A 23760-nucleotide genomic window follows, 5' to 3' on the forward strand; every position below is an offset into this window, starting at 1 on the left:
AGCTGTCTCTGAACCTGGCCTGATGTGCCCCTCACAGCATATGCCAACATCTGCCTCCTGGGGTTAGTTCCAAGCTCCAGGCACAATATATGCCTTTGCCCATCTCCCTCTCATGACCACTTTTTTCTTGGCCTGCTCTGCTTGGGTGACCTCATCCTTCCATAGTTCTTTCTCTTTGTCCACCAGGACACTGGAAACAGAAGCACTTTATGTCTGTTATCTATTTAGTGGTGATGCTAGCTATCAAGGTCTAGTGGGAAAGTTTCCCCATTACAGGCATGTTCCCATGATTATTGCTCCAGAGTGCCCCAGACATCCCACACCTCTGTCCAGTGTCCCCACCATTATAGCAGCTGGGGCTTGCACACAAATTTTATTCTTCTGCCTGCCTTCTCCACTATTTCAGCTTCTTCACTGGTATTCTATAAACACCTTGTTCATTGTACCTCCCCCATTACAGCTCCTAATTTTCCACGTAACTTTTCTTCACCACCACAGCTCCTGGGTCCCCTTGATGCCTTACACCTGACACCCTTCTCCACCAAAACCAGCTTCTTAGTCACCTATGAATCTTGGTTGCATTATAATACCAGCCAGGTGTTACAGGAGGCCAGGGCTCACCAGGTGGGGGTTGGGTTACTACACTAAGCCCCCTGCACCCAGAGGGCACAAAGAAGAGTGGGACAAGGGTTTCTCCACTTGTCAGTGCCTGGAACTATCTGTCATTCAGGCATTCAACATTTGTTCAGTGCTGTGTGCCAGGCACTTTATAGACATTGGGATACAGCAGTGGATAAAACAAAGATCCCTGTCCTCCTGGGGCTTGTGTTCTGCTAAGATGAGACCCAGGATAGACGATAAACACAATAAGTAAATTGTATGTTAGAAGTTGAGCAGTGCTATCTTCCAAAAGTGAAGAATAGGGCCAAGTCTGGGGATCTGGAATGATGAGGGTGCAGGTAGGAATTTTATTTTTATTTTTAGAGATGGGGTCGCTGGGTTGCCCAGGCTGGTCTGGAATTCCTGGCCTCAAGCGATCCTCCCACTGCAGTCTCCGGAGTAGCTGGAATTACAAGTGCTATCCACCGCGCCCCGCTGCAATTTTTATATAGGGTAGTCAGGGAAGGCTTCCTAGAGAAGGTGACTTTGAAGTAAGCACTTGGAAGAAGTGAGGGCATGAGGCATGTGGATCTAGGGCAAGAGCATTCCAAGTAAAGGGAACAGCAAGTGCAAAGTCCCTGAAGCTGGATCGTGCCTGCCTTATTCAGGAACAGTTACAAAGGAAGCTATTATTGCTGGACTGAGAGAGAGGAAGGGTAGGAGATGAGGTCAGTTAAGTGACCCAATCTTCTAGGCTGCGGCGAAGACTTGTCTTTGTCAAGTATTTCCACTCCCATCATGGCCTAAGAAAACCTTGCTAATATAAATCTCACTGAAAATCCTAACTGGTGTGACCCTGGCTGCCATAAAGGTAAATCCAGAAGAGGCGGGGTGGCTGCCTTTGAACTGCAGTGCAGCGTAAGTATGTTCCAGAATGTCTGCGGAAGCCTGCAGCCATTTGAGCAGGACTTGGGAATTGGTGTAGGAGTTAAGCAGAGAGGAGTGAGGGATTAGGTCTGCTTGGCAGTGCTTGGCACGCAACAGGCACCCAATAAAGAAAATAGAAATAAAACCGCGGATTGAGGGAGCCACGTGCCAGGCTGTGGTGGGCAAGAAGAGGCAGTTGAGAGGTAGCCGGAAAACCCAATTCGGGGTGCATACGCAAATACTCCAGTGAGGCGGAAGGAGGCCCCGCCCCAACCCAAAGTTACAAGCATGCGTAGTAACGAAGCCCGCCCCTCTAAGGGTCCGCCTTTCTTTCCTCTCAGCTTAGTCTCCACCCCAGGAGGCCCGCTGTATGAAATAGGGGTGTTAGAGGCGGGACAAAACCCGATTGAGCGCTCTTTTGGCCAATCACCTTGCGAAATGTTCGGCCTATAGTGAAATAGAAGCTCAGAGTAAAAAGTAGGCCCCCGGCTGTAAAAACCAATGAAAACCGGGCGGGGGCGGGGAGGGAGCGAAATCACGCCTCTTCAGCTCAGCCACGCCCTTCATTCTTGCGCTGCCTCACCACAGGGAGCAAATTCAATTGGCTGGGTGACAACCTCAAAGGGCGGGGCTGCAACGTTAACAGTGGGAATGAGCTAGCGGTGGAGGGGGGTAGTTAGGCGGGGCTAGACCATCCTATCTAAGGTGGTAAAGGCCAATGATTATCCAGGCCGCCTCTCCTAGAAAAGTCATCTTCTTGCGAACCTTTAAAATTCCTGCCGTCCAAGGCACCTCAAGGGACTAGAACTGACTGCCTCGTTTGTCTTTTTCCTCCTTGCAAAAGTCCCGTTTGCCGCCATGGGGATGTACCAAGTGAGACCGAGTAGGGGTAGCGAGTGGTGACTAGCACGCCAGGTTACTGGCTGCTGCTCACCTCACCGCTAGCAAACTTCTGGCAAGATTGGATCTGAGTACCAAACAGCCTCTACACTTCCCCCTGGCGCCGTTCGAGGGTCGGCGCCACATTCCCTTGCAGGCGCGCAATGGCCGCGCCCCCTCCCGCTGCGGACGGGTCTTTTGGTACACCCAGTCGGAGGTGAGTCCCCTCCTTCCCACTTCACCCTTTCCAGCGCGTGCGTGCGCATGCGCGGACCGCGGCGCGCGCGGCAGCTGGGCCGTTGGCTGTTCGGCCCTGGGATCCGCCGCGTCTCCGCGAGCAGTCGGCTCCGAGCCGCGAGCCGCCGTGAGCACTCGGGTTCGAGCCGGCGCCAACGAGCCCGGGGGCATCGCCCACAGCGGCCAAGCTCATGGCCGGCTGAGCGGGACGCCGCCTCCGCCTCAGCCGCCGCCGCCGCCGCCGCCTCCTCCTCCTCAGCCGGCGGCGGCCCGGGCCCAGCAGCCATGGCCGAAGACTACTGGGACGGGCGCCTGCGGCGAACAGGAGGAGGAGGTCGCGCGGCCTCAGCCCGGGCCGCTGCCCCAGGCGCCGCCACGCCGGCCCCGCGGCTCTGAGGTTGCTCGCGCGCCCCCGCCGGTGAGCGCGTCCCCGAGTCGTGGGGTGGGGGCTGCCCCACCTCCTACAGAACTAACCCAACCCAGGGCACCGCCCGGGGGTCCGGGCTGCCCGGCTGGCAGGTGTCCCCTCCCCCAGCGAGTTTCCCAGAATGCACCGGGCGGGGGTCATTTGGGGCCTCCCTGACCTTGGCCCCGCCCTGGGCCCGTCCTGGGAACTGGGGATGGGAAGTGCTGTGGGTGCTAATGGGGAGCAGGGTGATCGAAGGACCAGAGGGTGTGGAAGTGGGTGGCAGAGTGGTGAAAGATTCGAGGTTTGCTAAAGGGGACCTGAGCTGTGCAGGGGTTGGAGCATGTAGTAATAAGCCTTATGGCTGTGTAAGGTTTAAGGCCCAGTTTGTGCTAATGGAAGGGGGAGTGCAGGGCAGGCGGTGGCACCTGAGGGTGTGTAAAAGGGGTGGGGTGTCGGAGAAGTTCCAAGATACGCTAATAGGGGTTATGGCTGTAGAGAGGCCCAGTGTGTATTAATAGGGTATATATAGGGTAGTAGAGGTACCAGAATGTGCGCTAATAGGATCAGGGCTCTGAGGCCTCCTGTGTAGTGATGAGGATCGGGATGGTGTTAATGCTGTGTGTTTGCCCATGAAGGGCTGCGGTGTGTGAGAGTACAGGGTGTGCTTATGGAGGGCAGGTAGTTGAAGGACTGCAGGGTTGTGTGTGCGCTAGTGGGGGTCATGGCTGTAGAGGGTGTGTGCTTGTGGTAATAAAAGTCTGGGTAGTGTGAGGCCCAGTACATACTAATGGGGTCAGAGTGGTGGAGGGACCTGAGGTTGTATAATGGAGCAGGATGAGCCAGCGCTGGTACGAGAATTGTGTATATATGTGGGGGAAGAGAAGGGGTGGTGATGAGGGAAGTGCCTTAGCACTGACTGCTAAGAGGCTCAGTGCACTAAGGGTCAAGGTGGAGTGAGTGTGTCCATGAACACAGGGCCTGTGAGACTCCAGGACATGCTAGGAAGGGGCAGGGTAATATATGAAGTTCTAGTAACTGCTAATGTAACTTTAGAGCCATAGGGGCACTTAAATGTGTGCCATTGGGGGGAGAATCAGAGCAGTGTGAGGTCTGGCATGTGCTGATGAACATCAGAACATTGTGAAGACTGTCCATGAGTTCCCGGGGAGTGCTAATGGGGGTAGAGCTGTGGAGGGGGTTTAGTGTGTAACAAGGTAATAAGGGGGATCAGGGCTATGAAGGGATCTAAGTGTGAACTAATAGGGGTTATAGCTGTAGAGGGGTTGAAGCAGAGTACAGGAATATGTGATGATTCAGGTGTGCTAAAATGGATTAGAGCCATGGAGGGCTGAAGTATGTGCTAATAGGGGTCAGGGCTAAATGAAGACCTGTGTGCACTAATGAAGGTCAGGCCATTATAGAACAGTGCGTTTGTGCGTCCCTGGGGAATAGGGCTGAGTAAGGGTTCAGGATGTGCTAATTGGGAGGCAGAACTGTGAGACCCAGTGCGTGCTAATAGAGGTCAGGGTGGGGTGCAGGTCCAGCTTGTGTTGATGGAGGGGACATAGTGGAAGGAATGGAATGGGTGTTAATGATGGTCATAGCGATGAAGGGGCCTGAGTGTGGGCAAACTGGTCAGGGATCTTATCTGCAACGTTCACTTTGGGTTAATGGATTCAGGGCAGTGTAAAGGTCCAGTGACTGCTAATGTGGGTCAGCTGTAGAGCGCCCCAAGTGCATGTTAATAGGGGTCAGAATCATGGAGGGGGAACAGTGCGGGGGGGTGTCAGTGCTATGGAGAAGTTAACCTGCAGCTAGGCCAAGGACGGTCCCAAGAATGATGGCAAGAGTGACCTATAGGGGGCTGAGTGTATGCTAACAGGGTTCAGGTGATATTTTACAGCTTTGAATGCTGATAAGGAGATAAATGGGGAAATTGTGGGTACTAATAGGAGTTAAGATGTAGTGAGGCTTTCTTGAGGGTCTAGTGCGTGCTAATGGCAGTCAGGACAGAATGAGGAGGTTTGTGTTTATGGGAGCAGTAGACTGATGACTGAGTCCTTAGTGGTTGGCGTACTATGAGGTGGCAAGTATCCTTGAGTATGAGAGTAGTCTGAGGATGGTGTGTGTCCTTGGGGATCAGGAAGGGCATGTGCCCTTTTTGAGGTGAAGTTGTATGTCCAGCTTCTTCCTCCCTCCTTCACTTATTCCAAAATCCAAAAAACTCAGACAACTGAAATGATAATATTTAAAAATCTTACTACATATAAATGTTCAAGTGTCTCTGTTCACAGAGGCTTGGCTGGGACCCCCCCTGCCCACTGTGAGTGTTTTGTGGTACACAGATATTATACCCCATTTTCCTAAAATCCCCCCAAACTGAATTCTGGAACACGTCCCACCCTTGGAGTTTCCAGTTAGAGATCATGGACCCATGGCTCCTTCTGGTTCTCTCCCCATCCCCCATTCAGCTCTACTTACAGTACCCCCCAGCCTCTCCTCCCATTCCTTGTTACAACATGCAAAGCAACTAGATATCTATGCCATATGGGGACACAAGGTAATCTTTGGGAGCTGGCCATGCTTCACCTTCCTCAGCCTTAGGTCTAGTGTTCAGCCTCCCAGGTTGGAATTTTTTCTTGTTGTTATCCTGGGTTTTTTGTAGATGGACGTCATCCTCTATTTGAGGTCTTTCTGCTATACTGGCCCCTCTACCCCTCCTGGGAGCAGTGAAGCCAGGGGTGGGAACTGCTGGGGTAAGCACCTGATTTCATGGTAACAGATGACCCATTTCTCTCCTCAAATCCAGCCCCAGCCTCATCCTCGACCTCCTATCTAGCTCTACTTCCCTTGGGCCCAGGGCCATCTTAGGCCCTGCTGTGAGTCCAGATGGTTCCTGGGCCAGGTCTTTCCCCCTCCTTGCTGGCCCAGTGCCCAGGAGGAAGCAGAAGAAGGCCGACCTAATCCTTTTAGTGGCCCCATTCCCTCCAGCCCCCCATCTAGGTCATCTTCCCATTCATGCCAGCATCGCTGGGCCACCTTGTTTGGGGTCATTCACAAGTAGCAGGGACTCACCACCTCAGCAGAGGTTAGTCCTAGGCCCTCAGTCCCCTGATTTACTCATTCTGACATGGGCATTTTTTGAGCATCTACTCTGTCAGTCACTATTCAGGTCCTCAGGATATAGCTGTAACCTAAACAGAAATCTACCCTGGCGGAGCTGATCTAGTTGTGGCAGTGAGGAGACAGACAGTAAAGAATAAAGAAACCAAAAAGTAGATGGTGTCACTTCTGAGGAGGTGATGAGTGCTGGGGGGATAATTGCCAAGGTGAGGGATGGTTGAATTTTAAATAGGGCTATTTATGGGGACCTCATGAAAAAGGTGACCTTTGAGCAATGGCCTAAAGGGGAAGAGGAGTGAACTATTTTGAAATTTGGGGGAAGGATGTTCCAGGTAGTAGGAATGGCCAGTGCAAAGGCCCTGAGGTGGGATTCTGCTGGGTGTGGTTGCAGAACAGCAACTAGGAATGATCAAGGGGGAGGTGGGGCTAGAGGTAACAGGGGCCAATAGGATAAAGACCTGTGAGCCACACTGAGGACCAGGGCATTTATTTGGGGTGATAAGGGAGACCTGGTATATTATCAAGTAAGGAGAAACGTGACCTGGCTTGTAAAAGTCTGGGCTAGACCCTAGGGGTCCTAACCCAGTCAAACCCTTCCAGCAGCCCTGAGGACAGCTGATGTGCATTGAGACCCTCCCCCCAAATCCCACCCAGTGGTTGGGTCTGGACAGAACCCTCCCCCTGAACCCCCCTACCTGGGTTAGACCAGTGGGGTGGTCCACTAGTTGCCACGACGATGGTTACTGGGGGAGTTAAGAGAGTCCCTGTGGCCACTGCTTGAGCAGTTGGGGGTGGTGTGGGGCTTGTTCCATCAGAGCGTGTCATTCTTTGGGCATCCCCTGACCCATATCAGTACTTCCACAATTTTCAACGAGCCCATTATCCCATCCGCAACTGGGGTCATCACTGTTCTTGCACCCAACAACACCTGCTGTGGAGTCTTCTGTTGCCCTCGTGCCCCTCTCCCACCAGAGATCCACACTACCGAGTGGGCGCTTGCCCTCAACCAGCTCAAGTCTGAGTACTCAGGTGGGCTACTTAGGAGCAGGGTCCCAAGAGGCTGGCTGTGGGTTTCCAGAAATTCTCAGTGGTTCCAGGGGTCCATAGTGGTTGGGTAGGCCCTGACATAAGTTTATGTCAATACTCCCCACTAAGTTGTCATGGGTTTTAGGGAACCCATGGTGGTCAGGCAGATGCTCATGCGAGACCCATTCCCATTCATGCCCCTTGATCAGGTCATGGATCGGATGAAGAAGATCAAACGGCAGCTGTCAATGACACTCCGAGGTGGCCGAGGCATAGACAAGACCAATGGTGCCCCTGAGCAGATAGGCCTGGATAAGAGTGGTGGTGGTGGTGGCAGTGACCCTGGAGAGGTCCCCACACGTGTTGCCCCTGGGGAACCTCGCTCTGGACGAGGCCCACTCAGCTCTGCATCAGGTGAGTCCACTAACTGCTCCTTCTCCCCTGCCCCCAGGCTGGTTCCCAGGTGCTACCTCCTGGCCAAGTTCCTTTTACTTAGACTTGTGTTATTTTCATTTTTCTTTCTCTTCCCTGCCCGTCATGTACTCCTTTCCTTTATCTCCCATCCTCTCTGAATACCCTCCGTCTGTCTGTCCATATGTGCCCCTTTCCTTGGCTTTATGCCCAGGCCCTAGGGGGAAGAAGGCGCCTTGACTGTCATAGCTGCCCCAAGTCTCCCTTTGCCCTTCTCCTGTACTCTGCAAGTGGTCCCCTCAGGCCTTCCGGGCCTTCCCAGGCCCATTAGCTACCTCTGATGCCACCTACCTACTGGCTCTGGGTCAGCCACAGCCTCAGCTTGACCTTGGAATGGGGTGCTCCACTAGGTGACTTTTGTTGTCTTGAGCTTCCGTGGGCCCCACTACCGTCTTCCTGAGGGACTCCAGGCTGCTCTGGGGGCCATGTGCACACATGTGTGTGATGATGGAATGTGTTTCATGGGGGTGGGGGTGTCCTGGGGTTCCTGACCCCACCTGGCCTGCCCTCCCCCTCTCCCTGCCACCAGAGATTGTGCACGAGGACTTGAAGATGGGGTCTGATGGGGAGAGTGACCAGGCTTCGGCCACATCCTCGGATGAGGTGCAGTCTCCAGTGAGGGTGCGCATGCGCAACCATCCCCCACGCAAGATCTCCACCGAGGTGCTTAACCCCCTGTCCGGGTGGTGGAGGAGCTGGAAAAGGGGTTGGACCTGAAGAGGTGGAGCTCATGGTCCTGTTTCTCCCCTATCTTGCATTCTAGGACATCAACAAGCGCCTATCACTACCAGCTGACATCCGGTTACCTGAGGGCTACCTTGAGAAGCTGACTCTCAATAGCCCCATCTTTGACAAGCCCCTCAGCCGCCGCCTCCGTCGTGTCAGCCTGGTGAGCATCTTCTGTTCCTGTTCTTTCCTCCACCTCTCCCAGTCCCTTCCCCTGAGCCTACTCCAACCTGCCTCCTTTAATCTACAGTCTGAGATTGGCTTTGGGAAACTGGAGACCTACATCAAGCTGGACAAGCTGGGTGAGGTGAGAGAGATAGCCAGGAGGCCCATGGAGGGGCTGGGGATCAGTAGGAACTCCCTGCAATTTCTTAGCACCTCTCCTGTCATACTTCCTCACACTCTAGGGTACCTATGCCACAGTCTACAAAGGCAAAAGCAAGCTCACAGACAACCTTGTAGCACTCAAGGAGATCAGACTGGAACACGAAGAGGGCGCACCCTGCACCGCCATCCGGGAAGGTATAGACCCATATCCCATCTGCCCCAGGCTTCTCGGACTCTCCCCGTGGTACACGCACGCGCACACACACACACACACACACACACACATTCCATGGTGAGAATAGAGACTGGGGGTTCTGGGATCCCCCACCCTCAACACTCTGGCCTTCATGAGAATGTCTGTCACCCACATATTCAGGTAATAATCAGAGTAACCAGGATTTCATTCCTGTTTGGAGAAAAGGTGGATGAATTGCAAACCAGGTACTTGCTTTGGTTCTGGGAGCAGCCCTAAAAGTGCTCACCAGTTACTTGCCACAACAGTTTCTAGTCAGAATATCACATGGAATGGATTTGAATTGCACAGAAATTGAGTGTGCCAACCCAATTTCACATAATGCTGCAGGCCTGTGTACTGAAAGTTGGAGCAAGACCCCTTCCCAGAAACTAAAAACAGACTGAAGATCAAGTGTCACGAGCCTGGGGCTATAATCCCAGATTCTTGCTTGATACTCTTCTCTGAGCCTTATTTTCCACATGTGGAACACGGAAACACAATTTCTTTCTGGCATAGGGTGGGTTAGAGCCTTTGGCTGTGAGGCATTACCCCAAAGTGCCTGGGGAAAGAAGAAAACCCTGGGCTCATCCCTATTTATGCTGAGGCTGGGACCCTGACTCTTCCTTCATCCTACTCGCATGCTTCCTGCAGTGTCTCTGCTCAAGGACCTCAAACATGCCAACATCGTTACGCTGCATGACATTATCCACACAGAGAAGTCCCTCACCCTTGTCTTTGAGTACCTGGTAAGATTGGGTAGCAGTGGGTCCCAGGGTGGGAGGTGGCAAGATGGCCAGGAGCCACAGGATATAACCCTCGTTCCTGTACCACCTCTTCTCTCCTCAGGACAAGGACTTGAAGCAGTACCTGGATGACTGTGGGAATGTCATCAACATGCAAAATGTGAAAGTGGGTATAGGGCAGGAAGCAGGGGCAGAAGGGGGCCTCAGCCACTCCACCTCACAAATCTCCCAGAAATGGACTTTTCCCATTTGGCTTTTTTTTCTGGGAGCCCTTGGAGGGCACTGGGACCCTGTCCTCTTTTGTGCGTAACAAGGCTCTGGCTCAGTGTCTGTGTTTGGGAGGGGAGCAGTGCCTGCTGGGGGTGGGGCTCGTGGATACTCTTTGACTTCTGCCTGCCATTCTTGGGTCCCCAGCTGTTCCTGTTCCAGCTGCTCCGTGGCCTGGCCTACTGCCACCGGCAGAAGGTGCTACACCGAGACCTCAAGCCCCAGAACCTGCTTATCAACGAGAGGGGAGAGCTCAAGCTGGCTGACTTCGGTACTGCCAGCCTCCCCCTTCTTGCCATTGATCCCCCAGCCTTACTATCCCAGCCTTCCTGCTCCCTGTGACCGCTTAGTCTCATTCCCCTCAGCCTCTCCAGACTTTGCCTAGGGTGCCCTCAGTCCCAGCTACACTTTCCCCAGACTTGCCCACAACCTCCTCATTCTGGCTGCCTCTCCTCTCTGCTTCCCAGGCTTGGCACGGGCCAAGTCAATCCCGACAAAGACATACTCCAATGAGGTGGTGACACTGTGGTACCGGCCACCTGACATCCTGCTTGGGTCCACAGACTACTCCACCCAGATTGACATGTGGTGAGAACAGGTGGAAGTGTAGCAAGGGATATGTGATAAAGGGGGTGGTTTGGTCATAACAGCCACCCAGCTAACTGCCTCCCTGTTCACTGTGTCCTCTCTGCCCAGGGGTGTGGGCTGCATCTTCTATGAGATGGCTACAGGCCGGCCGCTCTTCCCAGGCTCCACAGTGGAGGAACAGCTGCACTTCATCTTCCGCATCTTAGGTGAGGAGGCATGAGCCCTAGGAGCTGGGGATACATGCAGGGAGGACCAGTGACATGTTAGAGTTAACTCCTCTTCCTGCCAGGAACCCCAACTGAGGACACATGGCCAGGCATCCTGTCCAATGAGGAGTTTAAGACATACAACTACCCCAAGTACCGAGCCGAGTCCCTTTTGAGCCACGCATCCCGGTGAGGCTGGTGGGTGGGGCACATGGGCATTAGGGGCCAGAGTGCCCAAACTCAATTTAAAGCAGGTTCTCCTTGTCCTTGCGGTAGACTTGATAGCGACGGGGCTGACCTCCTCACCAAGCTGCTGCAGGTGAGACCACCTTCCTGGGTCAGCCTTGGGAGTCAGGGATTCCAGGTGTGGGGGAACAAGGACCCCCCCCCTGCCATAGGGTCTGAGTTGGGCAGGAAGAGAGACCTACTCTTGAAGATTCTAATACTCCCCTCCCTCTCAATTCAGTTTGAGGGTCGAAATCGGATCTCTGCAGAGGATGCCATGAAACATCCATTCTTCTTTAGTCTGGGGGAGCGGATCCACAAACTTCCTGACAGTGAGTGGAGCTGGGGAAAGGACCAGCCAGTGCAGGGACTGTGGGGAACAGGATTGCTGGGGCAGCTGGGTGGGTTGTGTAGGGTTCTGGCTATGCTGTCTCAAGCAGGGGAATATCCTTGATCACATATGTGATGGGTTGTGTTTATTATGAACAAATTAATTTTTAGTTTTCATTTCCTTTTACCTTTCATGAAAATTTTCAAACGTATGTAAAAATAGATGCAATAGCCCTTTATCTTTTTTTAGGTAGACATTTCCTTATATATGCTAAATAGGTACAAATCTTAAGTATACAATGCAATGAATTTTCACAAACTAAACACACCCATGTAACCAGCACACAGATTGGGAAACAGAACGTTAGAATCCCCCTCCCCCACAAGTTCCCTTATATCTCCTTTAGTTATTCTTGGCCGCCTCAACTACCATTTTGACTTCTAAAAGCATAAATAAGTTTTCCCTGTCCTTGTACTTTATAGAAATAGAATCACACAGAATGTTTTCTTTTTATATCTGGCTTTTAAAAACTTTATAATATGGGCCGGGCGCGGTGGCTCACGCCTGTAATCCTAGCACTCTGGGAGGCCGAGGCGGGCGGATTGTTTGAGCTCAGGAGTTCGAAACCAGCCTGAGCAAGAGCGAGACCCCGTCTCTACTAAAAATACAAAGAAATTAATTGGACAACTAAAAACATACAGAAAAAATTAGCCGGGCATGGTGGCGCATGCCTGTAGTCCCAGCTACCCGGGAGGCTGAGGCAGAAGGATCACTTGAGCCCAGGAGTTTGAGGTTGCTGTGAGCTAGGCTGACGCCACGGCACTCACTCTAGCCCGGGCAAAAGAGTGAGACTCTGTATAAAAAAAAAAAAAAAAACTTTATAATATGGATATTTTCAAATTAATAGACAAAATAATGAGTCCCTAAGTACTCTAACAAGTCATCAATTTGCGGCCAATCTGGTTTTATCTATATTCTGATTATTTTGAATCAAATCAAATCCCATATATCATATTCATCCATAAATAATTTCAGCATATACCTCTAAAAGATTTTTTTAAACATAACAGTATTATCACACCTAAAAAAATTGGCCCACTTTCCCTATCTCTCCACTAGATTAATATATAAATCAAATCCCAAAACATCATCCCTCACCTAGACTTAACAGGTGTTAACTGCAATACCATTAGCATACTTGACAAAATTAATAATGATTTCTTTGTGTCATGTAATGGTCCATATTCCATCTTCCCTAGTCGTAGCTGGTTTGTATGTGGAATTATTTGACATGTGAAAGTCAAACCTCTCGAAGGGGCAGTGTTTTCTAATTCCCCCAATGGGATCATATGGGGGCTGGTCCTGGATGGCTCCATGGGTCATTCCACTTCTGTGTCTTCTCCACTCACAGCTACTTCCATATTTGCACTAAAGGAGATTCAGCTACAAAAGGAGGCCAACCTTCGGTCTTCGTCGATGCCTGACTCAGGTAGGTGTGGCCCCTTGTCTTCCCCCTACCCTATCCACCTGCCTGCTTGCCCAACAACAGCCATCCGCTCTGCTTTCCCCCGCAGGCAGGCCAGCTTTCCGCGTGGTGGACACCGAGTTCTAAGCTGAGTTCTAAGCCACAGACCGAGGCCCCAGCAGGCAGCAGCTGGAGGGATGCCACACCCCTCACAGGGCAGCCCCCAACTGTATCATCCCTGCTTGCTGCCTGCCTACCTGCCTGAGCCATGTTCGCCTGCCCCTTTGTCCCCTGCTGCCCACCCGAACACCCAACCATTGGCCTGTCAACCCACCCATTGGCCTGTCTGCTGGGTGCTAACAAAGCTCTCATCACTCCTTCGCCTGGTCTGTCTGTCTGTTTGTCTCTGTCTCAGTAGTTGCCGGCGGACAGCATGGCCGTGCCAGCCTCCCACACTGAGGCCAGGCCTACCCCTCCTCGTCATACCTTACCCAGGACCACTACCCCACGGCCAGCCAGGGTTCCGGAGCTAGCCCAGGCTGGGGATCTCAACTCAGACAAGATGGTGGTGATGCCTTGGGTCTGAGGCATCCCCTGTGCCTGCTTTCCTGCCTGCCCCAACTGCCTCATGTTGTGTGAGCCTTTTTGTTTATTTGTTTGTTTCATTCATTGTTGGTTTTTTTTTAATTATTTTAAATGAGGTTTTCATTTTTTTAAATGCAATATCTCTGTATACAGACTGGCTGGGCCCCACCCCCTGCGTGTGGCCCTCCCACAGTATTTTGTGCAATGAAGCCCCGCTCCCAGCCTTTCAGAGGCAGGGACACAGCCCCTATTTGGAACCCTGACCATCACCAGACCCTGGGATCGGCTATGGGAAAGCATGCCACAGCCACTCGCCTTCCTACCCCCGCCTGCCATCCCCAGCTGCAGGGGGATCTGGGGACTACCGGAGACTCTGGGAAATGGACAAGGTGGGGGGCCCCACTCTTTCCCTCCTGCAGTCCCGTAGCCAGGGCCTCCTCCTTCTCAGGGTCTCCCCAGCCCAGCCCTCTTGCTCCCATCCCACTCGGTGCTGTTGAGTAGGGGCCCTGCTAGGAACTGACCAACTCAGTGAGGAGCCATAGTGTGTCTATGTACACAAGCAGGGTCAGAGGGGTATGTGAGGGGTTGTGCCCAGGTGATGCCCCCTAACCCCTAGAGAGGGTGACACAGGGCAGGGACAGTCTCTGGGGTCAGTTCCTGGATGGGTGGTTACCTCCCCTTCCTCCACCCTAAGCCCTGGGGCCCTGAAATGGGGTGGGAGGGCAGGGGTGGGAGCCCTCCTAATGGGGTTTGGGGAGTTGGGTTCCTGAATGCACCATAATCGCTGTATGAAATATTAAAAAGTCTAAAGTGAAAAGCCTGATTGCAAATCCCTATGGGGGGATGTATTAAGGAGTGTATACCTCAAGCTGGGGTGATTACTGGGACCTTGGAGAATTCATACCTGGTCCCCATTGTCTAGGAGAGCACTGGGAGTGGGCCCAGGGACACAAGAGAAGTATGAAAAAGGCATCCAAGGGATTACACATGTAGCAGTGGAACATCAAGTTGAAGCAGGTAGGGCAGGCTGAATAGTGATGAGCTGAATCAAGCAGAGAGGGGAGTTAGATTTACCTTAGAATATGAGGAAGCCAGATAGAGGGTGCAGGCAGGAGGGTGTTGAGAGGCTGTTTGAAAGGTACCGGAAGGTCTAATAGAACCAGGGGCAGGGAGATGAGGCAGAGACTCAGTATAACCACCACATATCTGACCAGAACACCATGACCAATTAGACCAGAGGTCTAATTGGAGAGGGAATGTGAGAGAAGGGTAGAGGGCAGATTCTGGACCACTGAGGTAGGTATCCTTTAATACATGGATCAAATTCAGGAGTGGGGCCATAGATGGAGCTGAAAGTTTGGATTATTGGTGTCTAGGAAGTAATGGAAACCTTGGGTGTGGGTAACATGACCCTGGGAAGGACGGAATAGTTAGTGAGAGGCCAGAGATCAAATGGCACAGCCTAGGACTTGCCCTCAGGTATGAGGATAGTTGAGGCTTTGAGTTCCTTTGTCGTATGAGTTGTAGCCCTAGTTCCACCATCTTGGGCAAAGTCAAGGATAGCCTTCCAGGCAGAAGAAGTGGGGTGTGCAGGGCCAGGCAAATGCTTGAAGTAATAGCAAGCCTAATTAAGTGGCTATTTACTAAAGCCCCATGGTGGTGGCCCATGGACCTCCAATCACTCTACCGTGTCCCAGTAAGCACTTTGGTGATGTCTCATCTTGCAGCCTCATGGTGCCACAATGGCTGCCATGTCTGCAGAGATTGGAAAGCAAGCAGGGAAAACAGGACACCCTCCACAACACCCTCCCTATTTGTTTTTCTGTAACGGGGCTAGAACTTTTCACAAGCTCCTCAGCAGACTTCCCATGCTACATCTTGGCTAGAATCAGATAGCATGGCCACCTCTGGAAGCAAGGGAGGATGGGAAAATGAGGGCCTTGCAAAGAGGGACAAGATTGCCAGGCTGGACTTAGAAGACTAGAATTCACCCAACTACTCTGGGAAGGGGTAGGGTCATTGGCCTGGGCAGAAGTTGGCCTCTGGAAGGTGAAGAAACAGTCTAGGACTGGGGAGGGAGGCCTCTTGTTGGATTTACCTGGCTTCCCAGGTAAATGGGGAGGGGGAGTCTGCATAGGAGAAATGAGAGTCAGTTCAGAGAACCTGATAAGATTCAGCTGGGCTTGAAGAGAAGGTATCTGGCCATGTGCCAGACCCAACTCAAATGCCACTTTATTTCGGGATCCTTAAGTCAAAGAGCTGTTCCCCTTTTTCCCTCAGGGCTTACACAACTGGGTTGTAACCCCTCATCTGTGCCAGGTCTGGGCTAGGGGCTGGAATCAAGAGTAATAAAGACACAATCCCTGCCCTGCAGAGGTTAACTGAAAAGAGGTAAATTATGAGATTAGGGGCAGGGGAGAAGGAAGGGTTGAAATTATGCAGGGAGAGAGACCTATGTGTGCAGGGGCCTAGGGGTGTGGAAAGGCAAGGTTTGTTCTTGCCTGTGGGCAAAGAACCACTGGGTGGTGATAGCAAAGGAAGTCACTGAAACAGCCCCAGAATCGTGAGACTGTCTTGGGGATTTTGTAGGATGGCCGGGGTGGGGGAATCAGGGAAATATTAAGGTCATTGCCAAAAGGGCTGGGAGCCCTAGCAGAGAAAAGGATAGCATAGCCTAGTGCAGTGGTTCTCAACCAGAGATAATTTTCCCCCAGAGGACATCTGGCAACGTCTGGAGGGAGACACTTTTGGTTGTCCTAACTGAGGGGTGGGTGCTACTGGTATCTAGTAGGTAGAGGCCAGGGATGCAGCTATATATCCTGTATTGCTCCTCATAACAGAGAAATGACTAGTGCTGAGGTTGAGAAACCCTGGCCTAGTACAGTGGTTCTCAAACTTTTGGTCTCAGGATCCCTTTATAGTCTTAAAAATTGAGGACAACCCAAAGAGGTTTTTTGCCTATGTCAGGTAGCCTCTGGATAATTCCACTGTACACGCATGGAGAGAATGAGAGTGAAGTATTGTGAAAATAGTTTTGACTCTGAACCCCGGGAGGATTACTGGACTGGTAGATAGCCTGGGAACACAGTTTGAGACTCTCGGCCTGGTGTTTAAGGTCACGACTCTGGAACCAGATTTCCTGGGTCTGAACCACAGCTCCACCACTTACTACCCTACTACCCATTGTTTTCCATGGGTTACAAGGATAGTACCTGAGGCAACTATTTAAGTCCAATAAAACACTTAAACTGGGTGGACTATTATCTTTGCCCTGACTCCAACAAACAAACACATAGGGTCTTGGGCTTACTTGCCTTCAACAGGTTTGTGGGGGAAATGAATCTAGTTCAGGAAGGGAGAGAATGGCCTGCAGGCCTAGGTGAGTCTCTGGAGGTAGAGATCGCTTTTGCATTAGGTTTTGATGGATAAGAAGGGTACTGCAATGAAGGAAGGGCATTCCGGTCAGGCTAACAAAAACGCCACTCCCGGGGTAGTGGTCCTCGCCCACCTCGGGAACCTCAGCCTCGGCTTTCCACGCAACCTTTTGCCCTAACTCAACGTGGTGTTAGAATCCCACAAGGCAGTTTTGTCTGTCTTAGTTCCCACCGAAGGTCCTACCCCACCTATTAGTCACAGACATCACTGCCCACGGCCCGATGCCCGCTTAGCCCTTGGACGCGTTTGAGCTTGGGGGCCATTTCTAATATGGCAGTTGCCTCGCGGCTGTTTGGGGGGCTCTGCTTCCGTTTCCGGGACCAGAATCCGGAAGTGGCAGTTGGGGGGCGTCTTCTTATCTCCAGCTGCGTTGGCTGTGAGAGGAGGACGGACGGCGATGGCTGCGGTCGCGGTGAATCCAGCCGCTCTTGCGGCTGCGGCTGAGAACAGACAGCCACAGCGCGAGATGGTGCCAGGCCTGGACAGCCAGCGGCGCCAGATCGAAAACGGCGAGAGTGGGCGAGAGCGTCCACTTCGGGCTGGCGAAAGCTGGTGAGGCTGGGCTGCAGTGGAGCCTCAGCTTAGGGGACAGTAGGGGCGTTGGCGACCGCAGGGCACTTGGCGGCAGAGGTCTGCGGGGGAACTGTTGTGGGGGTTGGGGACCGGTTGGTGGGACCGAGGGCGAGAGGGGCGGGGAAGTGCCCGTGAATGAATCGCAACGACTGGGAAAGAGGCGGGGCCTGTGTGGTGCAGTCTGACGCCAGAGAACAAAATGGGGTTCGTTGTTGTGATCCTGGGGAGAGGAGCCTGAGAGGAAACGGCCATGGGGGTGGAGCCGGGCCTGCGCGGTGGAACTTGGAACCTGGGAAGGAGGCGGGGTCTTTGACATAGGCCGCGGGGCGGGGCCTGCGCTGCGTAGCAGCGTCTGGGAGCGGGGGCAGCCTGCGATTGCTCCAGGGCGTCTGCGAACTGGGCGAGCCTTTTGACGTCAGCAGAAGAGCGGACTCGGAGCCGAATGGCTGTGGGCGGAGGGAGGGAGCAGGGAGCCTACGCAGTGCCGGAGTCTGGCGCCTGGGAACGAGGCTAGGCCGTGATGTAAGGCCGAGGGGCGTGGTCTGAGGCTAAGGGAGGACGGCGAAGGGGAGGTGGTGCCTATGAGACAGAAAATGGCGCCTGCGGATGAGCAAAGTTTGTGACGCGGCGAGGCTTTTGGCTGTGGCGGAGGCCTTCTTCCCGGGTCGGGAGAAAGTGCAGGTGATTAGCACGGGAGGGGCCTTCAATATTTTATTTGTTTTCTGTTTTAATACTATTTTGTTTTTAAAATGAGGAAAAAGTCATTTTTAAAAATCAATGCATATTTTGATAAATCGACTTGTTTTACTGATTGCTGACGAGTGCTTCTTGAAATTTACTGCCTCTGGGTTCATTTTATTTCTCGCCGAGTTGCATCTCGTTTTTTAATTGTGAAATAAGTAAGACCTAAAGAGATTTATAAAACGTTTGCGCTGCCCAGATTGACGGACATCCTATTAAAATAAACGGCCTGTACTCTTCAAAAATGTCAAGGTCGTGAAAGACAAAGGCTGAAGAACTGTTCCAGATTGAAGGATTTAATGTGATTTATCGAGTCTTGATAACTAAATGCAGCGTGATCCTCGATTGGATCCTGGAACAGGAAAAAAATAAATTACTTTAAAAATCAGGTTTTTTCTCATAAAATTATTTTTTTCTCCTTTGCTGTAAAAAACAATGGAAAATCGGTGAAATTTGACTAAGGGGTCGATTAGCCAATTTCTTGATTGTGATCATTGTAGAGAAAGAATATCCTTGTTTTTAGGAAATACGTACTGAAAAATTCAGGGATAAGGAAGCATCATATAAGCAACTTATTCTCAAATGGTTGAAAAATCAGCATATGTGAAAATTTACGTGGGAGGGTGGAAGGGGAGTGGGGAGATGTTGGTCAAAGGATACAAAATTTCAGTTAGATGGGGAATGAGTTCAGGAAATCTATTGTACAACATGATGATTATACTTAATAATAATTTATACTTGAAAATTGCTAAGAGTAGATTTTAAATGTTCTTACCACAAAAAAAGATAAGGACGTGATGTAATGGGTGTGTTAATTAGCTTGATTTAGTCATTCCATAGTGTATACCTATATCAAAACATCATGCTGTACATCATAAATACACATAATTTTTGTCGATTTTAAAATAAATAAAAATGCATATAAAGAAAGAACGATTGAGCAAATGGGTAAAATGTTTGATTTGGAGAATTTGGATGAAGGACATACGGGGAAATTCTTTGTATTATTTTTGCCATTTTTGTGAGTGCTTCAAAGTAAAAAAAATTAAAGAATAATAAAAACGTGTGAATTTACCACCTAGGTTAAGATTATTACCCAGGTTAAGATGTTACCTTAAGAAATCCTTCTGTGCCCCTCCTAGATGGAAATTTCCCTCCCTGATCCATGGGAAACTGGAAACTGTTATCCTGAATTTTGAGTTAACAGTTTCTTCCTTTTGTTTAATGTTTTGCCACCATTGTATGCATCCCTAAATAATATTTGTTGTCTAAGCTTTCACTTCGTATATATGGAGCATATATATGAAATCATACTGTATATGTAAATATGAAATCATACTGGATGTATACTGTGAGCCTTTATCATATTAGGTGGTACATGGTATCCACACAACATAATTGGTCACTTGGTTACCGTGGTGTCTGCCAGGTTTCTCAACTGTAAAGGTACCATTTTCCTCTTTACATACGCAGTAATTCTTTTTAAGGCATAGATCATGTCCATCTATTCCTCAGAACGTTCTCACAGTTTCCCATCTCCTGCTGTGTAAATGCTAAAATCCTTACAATGAGTGACTAGCAAGGCTTTACGAAGCTGGTGCTGTGCTTCCATTCTGATTCCTTCTCTGATTACCCACTCCCTCCCTCTCTCCATCCTAGGCCGGCCATATTAGACTCTTGTTCCTGAAACACATCAAGCCTTAGGGCCTTTTTGAGTGAGGTTTGCTCACTTTACAGAGTTCTTTAATAACAGTACCAGTAAAATGTGTATCCCTGTTACTGGGAAGATAAATTGAGATTCCTCAAATCGGGAATATAAACCCAAGCCCTGTTTTTCTACCATTACGTCATAGCTTTCCAGCAAGGAAAAGCCTCATTCCATCCTAAGAATAAACAGTAACTGGAACATTTTATAGCCCTTTGGGAGATATTCAAAAGGGCCTCCAGGCTTCAGTTCTTGCCTTCTCCTACCTTTACAGCCTTGTCATGATTGTATCGTTGGTAGCTAGGACATGAAATCCTGTCATCCTTGACAGTACCCTTTAAAATTACCCCACCCATACTGTTTCCTTTTGGGGTGATGAAAATGTTTTGGAACCAGGTAGAGGTTGTGCTTGTACAACATTGTGAATGTACTAAATGCCACTGAATTGTTCACTTTAAAATGGTTAATTTTATGTTATGTGAATTTCACCTCATTAAAAAAAATTACCACACCATTGTTGGTTCAGTGTTGAAGCCAGTTTGTCTCTGCTATGGTGGGTATCATCGTGAAGCATTTTTGCTAAACTCTGCTTTTTTAATGCTTACCTATTTAGATAAGCGCAAATCATCTCAAGGTTCCTTAATTTGCTGTTCATTTTATAGAGATTTGCAGCAGTGGTCAGGAAATAAATGTTTATAAAGCATTTTGGAGTCACAGACTAACCCCAAATCATATACTTTGTCTCAGTATTAACATTTGCACCTTCTGTCTTTTGTCAGCTGGCAGATCTGGTCAAGGGCAATTAATTCATTTGGTCATCTGAACTGATTATTAATAATTTCTGGGAGAGGCTTATATTTAAAGAGTAAATTTGAATCTGTGATAGTATAGCCTCCTTGGAAATTTTTAGTTTTTGTGGTTGAACCATCTACAAACACAATTCAAAAACAAAAGCAAAAAATACAAACACAGTTAAAGCAGGGAAAGCCAAGGGAGTCTCTGGCAGGTCTGCACAGGATGTGAATAGTTTCCTAACAGATGTAAACCATCATGGGTTCTCCCTGTTCAGGTAAAGGAAGGAGGGTGGCTGGGTTCAGCGTTCTGCAGCAATGGATAGTGCTATGTGAAGGGGAAGCAATCATGTGTTGTAGGAGGTTAAGCCTAGACATGTTGAGGAAAGGGATATATATTAGCATATTTAATCATATGTGATTAATCTAGGAAGTTAAACTTTCTTTTTGATTTGTTGTGTTTTTTATATTTGAAAAACGAAAGCTCTTAGAAAAATCTTAGACTAATTAAAATTTGGAGAATTTTGGGTAAATGTGATCATTTCTGTTGTCGTATGGGTGAAGGAGCAAATCTCCAAAAAATAGTTTAGGCATAAAAGACCATTTTAGCAGTGTTATCCTGAATTTGAGGCCTGAATTTAGAAGACAAATCAAGAATAGTTGGAAGAGACAAGGTGTAAGTTGTAAGTAAAGATGAGATATTTATAGTCAACTTTGTAAAAACACAGCAATAAACAACAAAGGTTATTAGGAACTTTTTAAAGCAAGAAATCCCTTCAAAAGTGAGTTAAGATATTTTAAACAATTAGTTAAGAGTATATCAGAAAGCACTGAGGATTAACAGAATAATTTGGTGACAAAAAAGGAACATAGTCATTTTAGAGAAAAAGACCCAAATTCTAATTATCCTCCTTTGGTACATAATTCATGTAACAATTTACAGTAAAGGATTTACTAATATGTGTTTATGTATATGTGTTTAGACTTATACAGATATATAAATAATAAATTTAATAAAGCATTGTTATATTGCATTTACTATCTGAACTGACAACCTTTTAGTAAACAAGTAGGAAATTGTATTTCCCGACTTCTATCCATATTTCTATTTCTCAGTAATTATTGTACATGATATAATTAATCATTTATGTAAATTATTAGCTTAACCAAATAACCAGTTTTCTCCAAACACAAGAGAAAAACTAGAAGACAGAAAATAATTGTTTAGTAACTACTTTCCATAAGCCCATATTTCATATCATTTTAACAAATTTGAGGAAGCAAAAATAAACATAAGTGACTTTATCAAGATCAGTTGTATTTCTATATACTAGCAACAAGAAATTAGAAAATTATATTTTAAGATACCACTTGTGATAGTATCTAAAAAATTGAACACCTAGGAGTAAATATAATGTAGGTGTTCTTGGTAGAGACAATGACAACTTTTTCCTGACTGCCACCTGACAGAGATTGTGAGACATCTTGATTTCTGAGATGTTACAATATTTTGGCTTTTTAAAAGTATCTTTAGGCTGGGGCGCAGTGGCTCATACCTGTAATCCTAGTACTCTGGAAGACAGGCAGGAAGATCACTTGAGGTTAGGAGTTCAAGACCAGCCTGAGCAAGAGTGAGACCCCATGTCTACCAAAAATCAAAAAAAAATTACCCAGGCTCAGTGGTGTGCACTGGTAGTCCCAGCTGCTCAGGAGGCTGAGGCAGGATTGCTTGAGCCCAGGAGTTTGAGGTTGCTGTGAGCTATGGTGATGCCACTGCACTCTACCCAGGGCAACGGAGTGAGACTGTCTCCAAAAAAAAAGTGTCTTTGAATTTGAAGCAATATTGTAATAATATTTTGTGAAAATTTGTGTAAAACTCTGTTATCCCTGAAGTCTTTAGAAATTCAGGTTGTAACCAGGTCTGGAAGTTCTATTTTATCACTATATAGGGTGATTTTAATGTTAATTTTTATTTAAAATCTGCTCTTAAAAAGAAATGGAGCAGTACCTCCCTGCGCATTGAAGGTACCATTAACTATAAATTAGCTTTACTGAATAAATTAACCTCGTAGACTGGCTATGAAGGCAGGTAAAGCCACCAAGGGGGATGAAGGTGTGTTTGGTTGCAGGGCAGGGTTGGTGATGGGGGGAGTGATGTAGCAGGATCTGTGGGGATCAGTGCAGCCAAAAACAAACAAAACCAGCGAAAACCCTGCAGAAATGTGTGCCTATTCAGGTGACTTGTGACTAGTCAAGATTTTTCTATGGGTCCGTCCTCCCACCTCTGATCCTTTTATGAACAAGGGAAAGTTGACATTTTAAGAGTTAACGTTTATGAGGTTAAATTGCTGGAAAACCAGGCCGGGTGCGGTGGCTCACGCCTGTAGTCCCAGCTACTCGGGAGGCTGAGACAATAGGATCGCTTGAGCCCAGGAGTTTGAGGTTGCTGTGAGCTAGGATGATGCCACGGCACTCTAGCCCAGGCAACACAGTGAGACTCTGTCTCAAAAAAAAAAAAAAAAAATTGCTGGAAAACCAACCAGTAGGATGTTATGTATATTTCATCAATTTGGTTATTTTTTTAAATGTTTATTTGAGGCACTTAAATAATTGGGACAGCCTTTTATTTGTCAGAAATACCATAGCAGAACACGTTTGTATGTGTGAGAGGGAGAGGGTTGTGTGTATGTGAGCTTTTGTGTCTAAGCCCTAGGATCAGAACAATAACAGGCAATATACGTTTCGCACTTACTGTATGTTGAGTATTTTCTAGACTAAGAATTTCTCAACATTTTACAAAGGCATAGTCCTAAATGTTTGTCCTTGGAGTGCATACATTTCTCCTTTAAAAGAGAGCTAGTTGAACAGTGTGCTAAAAAATGGTTAAGAGAGTCAGAAGCTCAGAAATCTATTATAAAGCCAAAACAAATCCTAAATACAAAAATGATGAAAAATGGTGATAATGCAGTTTTTGAAGGAAAATCTTATGATTCTTTTTAGCATTTTAAATTCTTTTCGATCTCTGAGCAGATTTTTACAATTTATCAATTCCAATTTTTAGCTGAAGAATTATGCCTCCATTGATGCATGCTTTAGAAATGGTGCACGCTTAATGAATGGCTAAAGCCTTTTTTTTTTTTTTTTT

General features: G+C 48.7%; 3 protein-coding genes across 7 annotated transcripts in view; all 3 read left to right on the forward strand.

The window, feature by feature from the left end:
• Positions 1–2641: 2641 nt before the first annotated feature.
• On the forward strand, positions 2642–3061 carry LOC105816802 (PH domain leucine-rich repeat-containing protein phosphatase 1-like). The gene has a single exon (XM_012652309.1). The coding sequence runs from the start codon at positions 2671–2673 to the stop codon at positions 3037–3039; it is 369 nt and encodes a 122-aa protein (XP_012507763.1). The 5' UTR covers positions 2642–2670; the 3' UTR covers positions 3040–3061.
• On the forward strand, positions 2642–14187 carry CDK16 (cyclin-dependent kinase 16). 5 transcript variants are annotated; one of them, XM_012652307.1, is made up of 16 exons: positions 2642–3061; positions 7411–7615; positions 8202–8335; positions 8436–8561; positions 8649–8705; positions 8806–8920; positions 9612–9706; positions 9807–9869; positions 10118–10241; positions 10438–10558; positions 10667–10764; positions 10848–10953; positions 11041–11083; positions 11231–11321; positions 12732–12809; positions 13201–14187. In XM_012652307.1, exons 2-16 carry the CDS (start codon positions 7414–7416, stop codon positions 13242–13244), a joined length of 1497 nt encoding a protein of 498 aa, XP_012507761.1. In that variant the 5' UTR covers positions 2642–3061; positions 7411–7413; the 3' UTR covers positions 13245–14187. The 5 variants fall into 5 exon arrangements, with proteins under 5 accessions (XP_012507761.1, XP_012507762.1, XP_012507760.1 ...); XM_012652308.1 differs by having other exon boundaries at positions 3043–3061; positions 12895–14187; XM_012652306.1 differs by lacking the exon at positions 2642–3061 and having other exon boundaries at positions 7392–7615; positions 12895–14187.
• Positions 14188–17075: 2888 nt separating this feature from the next.
• The window catches only part of USP11 (ubiquitin specific peptidase 11), a 16170-nt gene continuing 9485 nt past the window's right edge, over positions 17076–23760 (forward strand). Inside the window, 2 exon segments of the mRNA XM_012652310.1 lie at positions 17076–17192; positions 17194–17357. Coding sequence (XP_012507764.1) covers positions 17076–17192; positions 17194–17357 — 281 coding nt within the window.

This window comes from Propithecus coquereli, unplaced genomic scaffold (genome assembly GCF_000956105.1).
Source record: "Propithecus coquereli isolate 6110/MARCELLA unplaced genomic scaffold, Pcoq_1.0 Scaffold388, whole genome shotgun sequence".
NCBI lineage: Eukaryota > Metazoa > Chordata > Mammalia > Primates > Indriidae > Propithecus > Propithecus coquereli.

Coding starts and splice junctions, on each gene's coding strand:
- CDK16 (XM_012652303.1), top strand. CDS start 7,396: ATGCCCCTTGATCAGGTCATGGATCGGATGAAGAAGATCAAACGGCAG. Junction 9,707..9,806: donor CCCTTGTCTTTGAGTACCTG/GTAAGATTGGGT, acceptor TTCTCTCCTCAG/GACAAGGACTTGAAGCAGTA. Junction 10,559..10,666: donor TCCACCCAGATTGACATGTG/GTGAGAACAGGT, acceptor CTCTCTGCCCAG/GGGTGTGGGCTGCATCTTCT.
- LOC105816802 (XM_012652309.1), top strand. CDS start 2,671: ATGCGCGGACCGCGGCGCGCGCGGCAGCTGGGCCGTTGGCTGTTCGGC.